The sequence below is a fragment of the Pimephales promelas genome, chromosome 1 (genome assembly GCF_988280905.1).
Source record: "Pimephales promelas chromosome 1, fPimPro1.hap1.1, whole genome shotgun sequence".
Lineage (NCBI taxonomy): Eukaryota > Metazoa > Chordata > Actinopteri > Cypriniformes > Leuciscidae > Pimephales > Pimephales promelas.
Window position 1 is genome coordinate 46,208,053 of NC_142769.1, and position 12,155 is coordinate 46,220,207.

The following is a 12,155-nucleotide window of genomic DNA, read 5'->3' on the forward strand; positions in this document are numbered from 1 at the left end:
GTGTGCACACCGACGCGTAAAACACCACTCGTAAAAGCGCCATTTTTTTTAAAAACACCTCGGGGTCGTTTTTTTAGTTTGACGCACTACGTCAAAAACTATCCGAACAATGAGATTGCCGTTTTTCCTCACGTGTTTGGAGCTTCTGAAGTTACAGTAAAACACAACTTGGGGGCGCTCAAACACAAAATGGTCTTGCCGAGCAAACATATGCAACGGCGAAGAAGAGATACGCCAAGTAGCGTCGCCGTCTACACAGTCAGGAAGAAATAAGACGAGTAAGATGTGAGGCAAGATGAATGTAGAGCTGCTGTTCTCGTTGGTGCTAGGAACAATATAACAACATAAGGAACAATATGACAACCGCGACAGGGACTACAAACATCTTGATAAAAGAAAACTGTTATGGAGGGGTATTGCAGAGCAAATTGGCGCCCTCTAATGTCAGGGAATGAATTTGCATGTTCACTCGGCTCATCGTCAGCGAAAATCGCTTGGGTGTGAACACAAAAAACGCTGACGAATAACGCGCTGATATTCGTCCTGGTGTATACAGGCCTTAAATGTTTAACGACGTAAAAAGCGCACATGTTAAGCGAAAAACGCAACCATCTACTCGAACTGAAAAGAAAAATACAAATTTCAGAATGTTTTCGTGGAGATATCAGCCGAAAACCATCAGAAGCGCTTCAACCATATCCAGCACGAATAAAATGTGTATTATATGTCCCTCTAGTGGACCGAACGTGTAACAACAAAAACATGCTATAGTGGCATTGTCGATCCATAAGCATGTGTAATGCCGTACATATTAATAATAGGATACATTTTAGCATTTAATATTCGAATATTATTTGAATATTATATAAAATAAGGAATGGAATTGGAATACTATTATAGAGTTCACTGATCGCGTGACGCGAGTAAAGCAAGATGAATGACAAGACAATGGCGGAGGATTTGTTGCACAACAGAGCCTGAGCATCTGATAAATGTCTTTTTTTGTAAAATGCCTATTCACAGAGTACGTACGATCGCAAATTTGTTGTAAATTTAATAGGGATTATATTGACCTCACACAGCAGTGTTATCTTACATTTGATTACATTATTCCATTTTTTGTAGACCTACGTGAAAAGCACTGTTTATTTCACACGCATCTTTGTTCTGTTATTTCTGTTGGCCAAATGGATCCAATCAATGTTAAGTGTAGATGATTTGATGATGCAGCAATAAACTAGCTAGCATGCCTCAATACATGCGTTTTTGAAGTCATCGGTGCATCCCTAACAATTAACCAATGTTTTGAGATTGCAAATGAGAATGAATGTATATGCATGTACATGAGGTTTGCTTTTTTTAAACAATTAATGTTCCTTTCCAACAACTGCAATGAAAAAAATTGACCTAAATCACTCCGGGAGCCTGTTAGTACAGTTACTAGCTAACAGTGTACGAGCTCTTTGCTTTTACAGGTCTAGTGTCCCTCTCGTCTCCGTCGTCGACATTTCCTCCTGTCGTCTCCTATTTGTCCGCAGCCTCATCCGACGCCTTCCCTTCATCATCTTCCCGCTTTGCTTCTCTAGATTCGCCCTTGCCATTCCTGACAGTGAGGAGAAACACCTCTTTCCCTGTGTCACTCATTCCCATCTTCCTCTTCACACCTCTCTCCCTCTTTCTCCCCCTCCATCCCTCATTTCTCTCCTTCGCGTTCTTTGTCCCTCGATCCGTGCAGCCCAGTCGTTGCTATAGAAACCGATCTATTTGAAAATTATTTCTCGCTGGTTTCTACTCTTCCCCCTCTTTTCACTCCTTTCCCGGCCGCCGCTTCTACACGGTTTATAGAGCTAGATTGTAACATTATTTATTTGCGTGAATCGCATTCAGGGCTATTGTTGCCATGGCTACTGTGGGAACATTGACATAATATTACATACAGTGACCATGGCAACCTCAAGGGTCATCAGCAGAGCGCTATGCTAATGCTTGGAAGGACTGTCCACTTCCAATAGGCCGAGGCTTGAAGTATTACCTAATACCTCACAGACGTCCTTTCGGTGCACTAAATATTTGGCTTTCCAAACAAATATCAAGAGGCTGAGAATACCAGATGTGGTTTGTGTGTGCGTGTGCGTGTGTGTGTATGCATATGAGGAAACACGCACAACCTGACATTAAGCTCGCTCTCAGAAGCGGTTTCATCATATGCCTTTTATTTTATGACTTTGACGTACTTTGATGCAAAAGAATGGAAAAGACTTGTCTTTAAAAAGCAAGCGCTGCACTCAACTGTGGGAATCTCCTTCAATGCCGATCTAAAGCTGACGAGTAACTAGCCAAGAGTCATAATGTCTGATTGATGTTGTTTACGCGCTCTTAATGCATTCATCAGTAGCTTGAAACATGAAAATGACGTTCACAACCCCATTTCCTGTACTTCAGTGTTATTCCGAAATAAAAAATAAGATGCATTTACGAGAAGGGTTGCAAAGTTCTGCATGGGAAATTGCAATGTTGGAAACTTTCCATGGAAATGAATGAGAATATATGGGAATAAACTGAAAATGTGTAAAATTGCATATTAGCCGCCTATAACAGGGAACAACTGAAATGTATTGTTTAAAAAAAAAAATTATCTTGGTTAAAACAAACACATGGAATGTATATATTCAAAATTCATGCTTTTTTGTCGTTAAATGAAAGAATCGGTTAAAATGTATTTTTTTATTATTTGTATTAGTTTGCATACATGTCTTGTGTTTATATTTATGTTTGTATATGATATAGTTTTTTTATAAATTACCCCATTAATTCCTGTTAAATTTACCAAAGTCCCCATCCTAACTTCCCATGGAAAGTTTTGTGAAAATTTGTGACTATTTTTTATATTTCAACTAAAAATTAAGGCAATAATTTACTGGCAATAGAGCGTTACAATGGACAAAAGTATTTTCCCCCTCCAAATTAAAAAAATGTTAAAGTTAACCCATGGACCAAATCAACTAACTCTTAAAGGGTAACTAAACCCCTGGTCAGAGCCTGACTCCACCCACTGGCAATATTTGAAAATGCTGAAAAAGTGGGCACACCCCAGCGGAGATAGAGGGGACTCTATCCTGATCGTTTTCAATACTCGCAATTCCAATTCCTGACTCGCTACATTGGTTTTGACGACACAAGATGGTTTTTATATTGCCAAGGGCGTAGCTCGCGTGATGAGCTGAAACCTGCGTAGGTCACGAAGTGCGGAACATCCAATAGGAAAATTCAACTGCAGTAGCCACCGTTCAACCTGAAGAGGGCAGCACTAAGACGTTTTTACACCATATATTGTGGAAAACAATATAACGAAAAGTATATTGAAAAGTTATAATATAAATGAAATATAAATGAAAAGTTGGTTAAGTGTTTAGTTACTCTTTAAGGTGAATCACTACATTTCAAACTTTGATTTGAAGCAAAATAGTACTTGAAAATAGGACCAAACGACAAAGGGACTGTGTACTGAACTGCTTCAGTGAAGGAAAGAACTACAATCCCATGGAAGAATCATGAATAATGGGGGATTTCATCAGTAATTAACACGATTATATAATAATAAAGAAGTTGAAATGTTGATATTTATACTTCCGGGGCGCGACTGCAGGTCGTAAAGGTTCACAAAGGTCCGAAAGCTAAAAAATGCTCCCTCAGCAGACAGGATACGAATGTCGGAAATCAACAAGGCACATCCGAATCCAGTGATTGTGCACATAGACATATAAACAACATTAAAAGCCTGATTTTCACCACAGGGGGTGGTATTTATAGCGTTTAATAATCTAGGTTAATGCTAATTTATACATACTTACACTACCGCATACATATCTAACATTTTAAGTTCAATTAATAGGCCTAATAAGTGTCTTATGGAAAAAAAACACGAGCTAACAATGAACAACAGTAAATATATATCATTAGTTAAAATATATATAAATTGTAAAAGTATTGCTCATTGTTTCATTAATTGAACGTTATTGAAAAAAGTGTGCTCTTATTGTCTTTTTGTATCAACTTGCACTAATGAATAAGCCCAGCAACATATGTTAGTAAAGTCAAAGGGTCCATTTTGGTTTCCCATTGACTTCACAATGCATCTTTGTATTGAGTCAGCGCCGGAACAGCTAGCATTTTAACAGCTCCATATTTTGGTCCACAACCTCACTGGGTGACCGGCGGTAATAATGCTTTTTGATGCAGAACGCCTCGCTGTCTCCCCAACTGTGAGTGGCTTTTATTGCGAGTCGGCTGATTGGCCGAATTCGTCGATAGGCCCTCCCTGATTTGAAAACTTCAGAGAAGGAGAAATGACATCACCATCATCATCAGCCACATTCCATTGCAGTGGGGGAGGGGATGTCTGAAAAACTCCCCCCCCCCCACACACACACACACACACACACACACACACAACAGAGGAGAATCTCATCAGGGTCTAGAGTACAGAGTGGCCTCTTCATCATGCGCTCCCTTTTAATTCATGTGCTTCTCCATCTCTCTCTCTCTCCCTCTCTTTTTCATCTGTCCCTGTTTCCCTCTCCCATTCCGTGACCCCTCCCCCTCTCCTCTGACTACAGGAATGCAAGAAACACATCTGGAACTTATTAGAAAGAGGGAAGGGGGGAAACGAACTGGGGGATGGAAAGAGGGAGAAGGGAAAAATGAGAAGACTGAGGGAGTGAGGAACGACAAAAGAATGAAAAGCAGAGCGAGGGCCAAAACAAGGGGCCACTCGACAAAACCATTTCTGGAAAGAAAGAAAGAAAGAACGAAAGAGATGTGCAACGCAGGAGCTAAGGCACATTTTAAAGGGATAGTTCTGACAATCGGACTTTAATGACAACATGACCGTTTATTTTGTGAAAATTTGGAAGAATGTTACTTAGGGTTGGTTTTTGTCCATACAGAATGGGAACTGGAGCTTTCAAACTTTAATAAGAAAGAAAAGCATCATTAAAAGTAGTCTACATGTCTCATGCAGTCCGACCTTTAAAATGCACGAGTTGAACTCGAGATCTGAATTCGTTAACATTCAGCTGTGAACCGGATCAACTGATGAATTGAAAAGAACTGACTAGATAAAGAATAAATGACTTCTCACACAAGTCGTATGGACAACTTTTCTGGCATTTCACGGTGGTTTTTGAAGCTTGAGAGCTCCTGCTATTCTTTGTGGTTGAATGGGGGGGGGGGGGGGGGGCTGGTGCATTCTTACAATTTTCCCAAAAACTGAAGAAAAGATTATGACACGAGAGTACATGATGGAGGAATTTTCATATTCGGTTGAGCCACGTGACAAAGTAACGGTTAACGCTGACAAAAAACACACAATGTGGATGAAGGGAAACATGGCATGTTGAAAATGGTTTCAATGAGATGGGATGTGGGAGCCCCTAAAAGAGGCGAGGGGGGTTCAAAGATCCTCGTCTAAGCCCGGGCCTTTGAACTTTTCCCCCCTCGAATTCATTGGAAGCGAGAGAAAGAGAGGGTGTGAGCAGCCTCTTCTATGAGAGCAGTCGGGCATGAGTAATAATGGCTTTCTCTCCCTCTGGCCTAAAGCACACCCCCCTCTGGTCCCCCCTTCACCCCCCCAAACAACAACAACAAAAAGAAAACTCAAATCTTTGTCAATTCAGTGCCTCGACTTCACCCACCTGTCCCCAGGACCGTCTTCTCTCACAGACTCACCTTCAGACTAAAACTACATATTTTCATATATTCGCGGCCTCGAAGTCGTGATGAAACAGAAGTAGTGACAGGTCTGTTCTCCTGCAATGTGACGCATGTTCAAGTAAAACAGATAATCGAGGGGAAAAAGAGTTGGTTTGTGGAAGTGCAGGGTTTAAGCGGACTATATCATTGGACAAGCCCGGCATACGTCACCAGAGGGAAGTCCGTCATCGTCCTGGTTGAAAAATACAAGGTCAAAACTAATTTCCCAAAATGAAATGCGCATGGATGAATCATTCACGATAAGATCAATAACTTGCATTTAGAAAATATATAGGGTGAAACTGAATTGCATGTTGGCTAAATGGAAGCCATACATTAGATTGGTTTTAGGTTTACGTGACCCTGATTATATGCATTTCTTAGTCCACTGATCACACAGGAAGCTTTAAAAACAACTATGAAGCACAACTTAATGGAGCTCAGGGGTCTTGATGGTCATTTTAAGGAAAGACACCCCTGATAAACGTGGTAAAAAAAAAAAACTAATAGATTTCACCATACTACCCCAGTTGATCGATTATAGGGCTGTCAAACGATTAATCGCGATTAATCGCATCCAAAATAAAAGTTTGTGTTTCATAATATATGTGGGTGCACTGTGTATAATTATTTTGTGTATATATAAATACACACACAAAGAAATATTTTCATGTATATACTGTATATAGATTTATATATAATTTATATTATATATAAATAATATTTTTTTCTTGAATATATGCATGTGTGTGTGTGTGTGTGTGTGTATATATATATATATATATATATATATATATATATATATAAAATAATTATACACAGTGCACCCACATATATTATGTAAACACAAACTTTTATTTTGGATGCGATTAATCGCGATTAATCGTTTGACAGCCCTAATTGACTACATCATGATTTGCAAAAAAAAAATGTATATTACAAGTTTTCTGAAATGTTACATTTAAATATGCACATGAGGCACTAAATTAATATGCACTAATTTGCATACATTTCTAGAACAAAGATCTGAACATTAGATAAATCAATTTTGAAAAAAAAAATTATCACTTCATAAATATAAATTAGAAAAAAACTGTCAGCAGCCAGAATTATTTTTTTTTTCAATATATATATATATAAATTATATATATGAATAAAAAATAAATTATAATATGAATAAAATGTTGTATAAAAACAGGAAGATTATGTATGAACAAAGCCCTTTGTAGAAACCTTCAGAATATAGATATGCAGTGCTGGATAAAAAACTCATTTTGAGAAAATGGCCTTTGAAAGATGTGTACTGTAATTGAAATCTACAAACGCAAATGGATAAAGTGCTATAAAAGATTTAAAACTTAAGTGTATTTTGGATGTTTTCTTTCACCTAGTCAGAAAAAAACACTATGAAAAGCCAAAAAGCACAAAATCTTAAAAGTGATAAATGCGTGAAAAAAATATTCTTGCCTGTAGTGTCTCGCCTTAAAGGTTCAAATGTAAAAAGTACATTTATTATTTTAAAAAACATGAAAAGAAAATGCATTGCTCATGCCAGGATTCTCAAAATGGCCAAACACAGCGATTTGCATTATTGCATTAAATGCACTAGATAAATAACAAACTGGTGCAGACCGCAAACCAATTCTTCAATTCTGACACAACTTCTGTCATCATTTACTCACCTTCATGTTGTTCAAAACCTAAAAGTGGATAGTTTGAAGAATGCTGATAACCAATTATGAATGTCATTGAACGGACAAAAAAAGTTTTAAACTGGCTCTAAAATTTGCAGAAGAGCACACGAGTCTCACAAACTACTGTACATTTATGGTTGGGTTATGGTGTGTTTGGGGCTCGATAGATGAGGATTCGTTAAAGATCCTCCTTGAGTGTTCAATGGACAAAAACAGCAAATGGGTTTGGGACAACATGGGGATAGTGAATGCAATGCTTTGTGAGCTATCATTACACACAGAGCAGGTGTGTTCAGTGTTGCTCTCTGAGATGTACCTTCAGTTCTGACCCTGCTCATACACACCTGCCTGTGATTTACCTGAAGACGGTAATTATCTGGTTCAGGTGAGTTTGATTGAACTCAGCAGGAACACAGATATCCATGAACAGGAACTGAATATTTGTTTTATTCTTCTGCCTATTATTCCACAGCTCTATACGGTAATGCGTGGAAGAAAATAAAGTAGCTTTATTTCCTTTTTTTCTGGACAAAAACTCCTTAGCTTATGTTGTAAAGTGATATATATCAATATATATCTTAAAGTGCCCCTATTATGCTATTTTAAATGTTCCTGATTTTGTCTCCTACAATAGGATTTACATCATCCAAGTTCAAAAAACACTTACATTTTCTCATAATATACGTAACATTTGCACATCACCTCATTTTATATCGAAAACCAATTTGTTTGAATATTTGGTGTCGCTAAACCCCTCCTTTCTGCTCTGATTGGTCAGGGTTTACTTTGCTCTGATTGGTCAGATGGCCCAGTCTGTTGTGATTAGTCTACTTTGCTCTGATTGGTCAGACCCTCCAGTCTGTTGTGATTGGTCTACTCTGCTCTGATTGGTCAGACCCTCCAGTCTGTTGTGCTTGGTCTACTCTGCTCTGATTGGTCAGATGTCTCAGTCTGTTGTGATTGGTCAGACCCCCCAGTCTATTGTGATTGGTCTACTCTGCTCTGATTGGTCAGACCCCCCAGTCTGTTGTGATTGGTCTACTCTGCTCTGATTGGTCAGACCCCCCAGTCTGTTGTGATTGGTCTACTCTGCTCTGATTGGTCAGATGTCTCAGTCTGTTGTGATTGGTCAACTCTGCTCTGATTGGTCAGATGTCTCAGTCTGTTGTGATTGGTCATCTCTGCTCTGATTGGTCAGACCCCCCAGTCTATTGTGATTGGTCTACTCTGCTCTGATTGATTGGTCAGATGTCCCAGGCTGTTGTGATTGGTCAACTCTGCTCTGATTGGTCAGATGGCCCAGTCTGTTGTAATTGGTTACTCTGTTCTGATTGGTCAGAAGGCCTAGTCTGTTGTGATTGGTCTACTCTGCTCTGATTGGTCAAATTGTCCAGTCTGTTGTGATTGGTTTACTCTGCTCTGATTGGTCTTTGAGGGCGGGGAAAAATAGGCATTGTTCATGGGTATTATGCAATATTTTCTCTTAGTTATGTAGGCTTGTAACCAGAAGTGAGACTGGAATTGCTAATGACTCGTTTCAGCCGTTCAGAATCGATTCTTTCTTTTAGGAGACAATAACTTTATTATAATTCAAATTTTGCAGACTTTTTACATTCACAAACAGCTATATTACACACAGCATGAAAGATAATATTAAAAAAAAAAAGCATAACAGGGGCACTTTAACCATAAGAAATACGGAAATCATACTGACACTGCACAAATGACCTCTTTGTTGATCCGATGCATAAGGATTCTTTAAAGACAAAGATTTGGAATAATATAGAGACATCCTGCATAGTAAAAACACAATATCAAAGTATGATGTAGATAAAAAACAGTTCTTTGTGTTTGTAAAAGGTTAAGTTACAGGACATGCCACAGAGTGTTTCATGGGACTGCTGCATGTTTTATTTGAGGTATTGCTTCTGAAAGACTCCTGGCTGCTATGATGCAGAGGGCCTGATGCTTAAACTCACATTACAACGGCTTTTCACTGGACAAATTATAAACCTCTTCATTATACACGAGTGCGCAATGCACAAATATAACAACACCTGACATGTTTAAGAATGTATTACAAACCACAGGGAAAAAATACACAGCTAGGGTCACAGAAAATTGAATTATCCACATATTACCTGGACAGAATCTGCAACATGGTCTAATTTCTAATGCATCACGAAAATCGAGTGCACCGTTACAGTAAGTGCAGATGGAGTCGTACTCACTTCAGTCTATTCAGCAGGTTACTATGCTTCACAATGTGTGCTTAATCTTGACCTATATTACTACACTGCGTACAGTATCATTGAACAGTTATTAGAAGGACAATGGCTGTATTGTTGTGAGGTCATCACTATTGTCTCTGCTAACCTTAGAAAAGTCATTACAGTTTAAAAAGGGCCAATTTACACGCAAAGTCATGTTGCTTTACTGTATGAGCTGAGGCGTCATTTATAAACACTGATAATTCATTCCACCTTAAGACATAATAGCAATACATCATTACAAATGACATCAGCGAGTGTGCGTTACTGTACAGTTGTTCCAACAAAACCAATGCAGTCGACTTGAAAATTCATTTAAATGCGTGTAAAATCCTGCCTTTTGTTTATCCACAGACAAAACTAAGTTATCTGGAACAACACTGAGGTTGATGACAAAACGACCAAATTTTCATGTTAGTGTGTGTAATATACGTATATCCCTTTAATGCGTTGCTACCTGTAATGCACATTATACCTTTCATTCATTCTAGTGAGTCATTCTGCTACATTTTCTAATGGCTTTAAACGTTGTGTGATGCAGAACAAAGCCATGTCTGTATCCCTGGAAGACAACTCTTCCCAGATCTTGTCGCATGCTGACGTTCAAAGCACCTGAGCCTGTCTTCAAAAAGGTATTTCTCGACGAATATGCATATTTTTGCTTTGATTCTGGACCTTATGAGAATGGGTTACATCATTCGTTACCTTCCTGGGACAAAAACACGCCCCTCACCTATGATGGAGTATGTACCTGCTCTCTCCCTCTCACACACATGCACAGTGTGTGACAATAGGGAGGGTGTCCGCATAGGCGCGATCACGGGAAAAGATGCTGTAATCTAACAGGTAGAGCTCTGTGCTGTCGCCTAGCAACTCGCTGGATACATTAATTCAGGCGCACCTGGATTTGCACAATGCAAAACATTAATTGGCCATGCGATATGCAGGGAAATTTCTGTGATGAAACGTAGGCTACTTGACTGTGAGTGTCAGACATGATGCGCAGGTGCTGAATTACCTACAGCAGCCCGGGGAAAGACAACGAAGTGGTGCGTTTCTTTATGCGGGAGTCTGTCAAAGAACCCCTGCGTGCGTGCGCGTGTGCGTGTGCATGTGCGCGCGTCCTCAAACCTCTCGTCTACTTTGTATTCTCATGACGAGAACATGTTTGACGGGAGCGACCGCCGTTCCTCAGTCTTCCGCACTGGCAGAGTTTTCAGTCATCACGTCATAGAGGGATCGAACGAACGGCATCACCGTTAACTTTGCGCGTGGAACGCAAAGGTCACGTTGCACCTTGATGACCGGACGGACACACGAACGCTATAAGAGCCACAGTGCATCTACATTTACCCATTTCTCTCTCATATACTCTCACACATTCACAACTTTCAGCTCGCGGTTCATTAAGCCGAGTCTCTTACCTCTGTGGAAACTCAACGCCAAACTCAGAAGCAGCAGCAGTCCATGCATGGTTCAAATCTCCTCATGGGGAGCGTCAGAATCCCTCCAACGGTGGATTATAATCCTTCCATTCACGTGTTGGCTGTGTATTGCCCCTTTTGTCCCCCCTTCGATACTTTTTAACGCATTTCTGGTCGTTTTTCTTCAGCCGTTCCTTCTTTTGCCCTCCTCTCTTGCGTCCTCAACGACGCTCCGGCTTCTTATTAGTGGCACATTCCTTGTTCATCGCTCTCTCTCTCTCTCTCTCTCTCTCTCTCTCTCTCTCTCTCTCTCTCTCTCTCTCTCTCTCTCTCTCTCTCTCTCTCTCTCTCTCTCTCTCTCTCTCTCTCTCTCTCTCTCTCTCTCTCTCTCTCTCTCTCTCTCTCTCTCTCTCTCTCTCTCTCTCTCTCTCTCTCTCTCTCTCTCTCGTGTCAGCAGCTGCTCCCTCCCTTTCTGTTTCTTTTCAGTGATGTCCAATTCATGAACGTTCTCTTGAACCGAATCTTTTCAGTGATTTTGATGAACCGGTTCGCTCACAAATCGAACGGGGTCTGTCCTATCGAGTTTTCGAGTCAAATAACTCGCTGACTCATGAATCAGAAACTTGCTTTTAGATTTCAGATCAAAGAATCGTTCAAAATTTAAGTGTTTTTTTTTTTCCTATTTAACTTTTAGACCGTTATGAAGAGGTTATTTGAAGAGGTTCTATGTTCTTTGTCCGATCCGGGTAATTAAGGTTAACCGACATCTGTTACCATCTCTGAATAATATTACTTTATATTAGCCTATATATATATATATATAACAATTCAATTGTAAATTCATGTCACACTTGGTAGGCCTACCACATTTAATATAATAAACATTTAATATAAATATATAATAAACATTTAATATAATTCAAATGTAAATTCATTTCTAGGCCTATCACATTTTCCTGGTTAAATAAAAATGCAATCTACACTAAACGAAACGAGCGGTTTGTGTGAGAAAACGA

At 39.4% G+C, this 12,155-nt stretch overlaps 1 protein-coding gene across 2 annotated transcripts in view; it reads right to left on the minus strand.

Moving 5' to 3' along the window:
• The window catches only part of kirrel1a (kirre like nephrin family adhesion molecule 1a), a 68,241-nt gene extending 56,822 nt beyond the window's left edge, over positions 1-11,419 (minus strand). Inside the window, exon 1 of one of the 2 annotated variants that reach the window (XM_089130349.1) lies at positions 11,140-11,419. In XM_089130349.1, the coding sequence (XP_088986475.1) occupies positions 11,140-11,188 (49 nt within the window). In that variant the 5' untranslated portion in view covers positions 11,189-11,419. The remainder of the gene's footprint in view (positions 1-11,139) is intronic. The other variant, XM_089130354.1, reaches the window with a different exon arrangement.
• Positions 11,420-12,155: the final 736 nt, after the last annotated feature.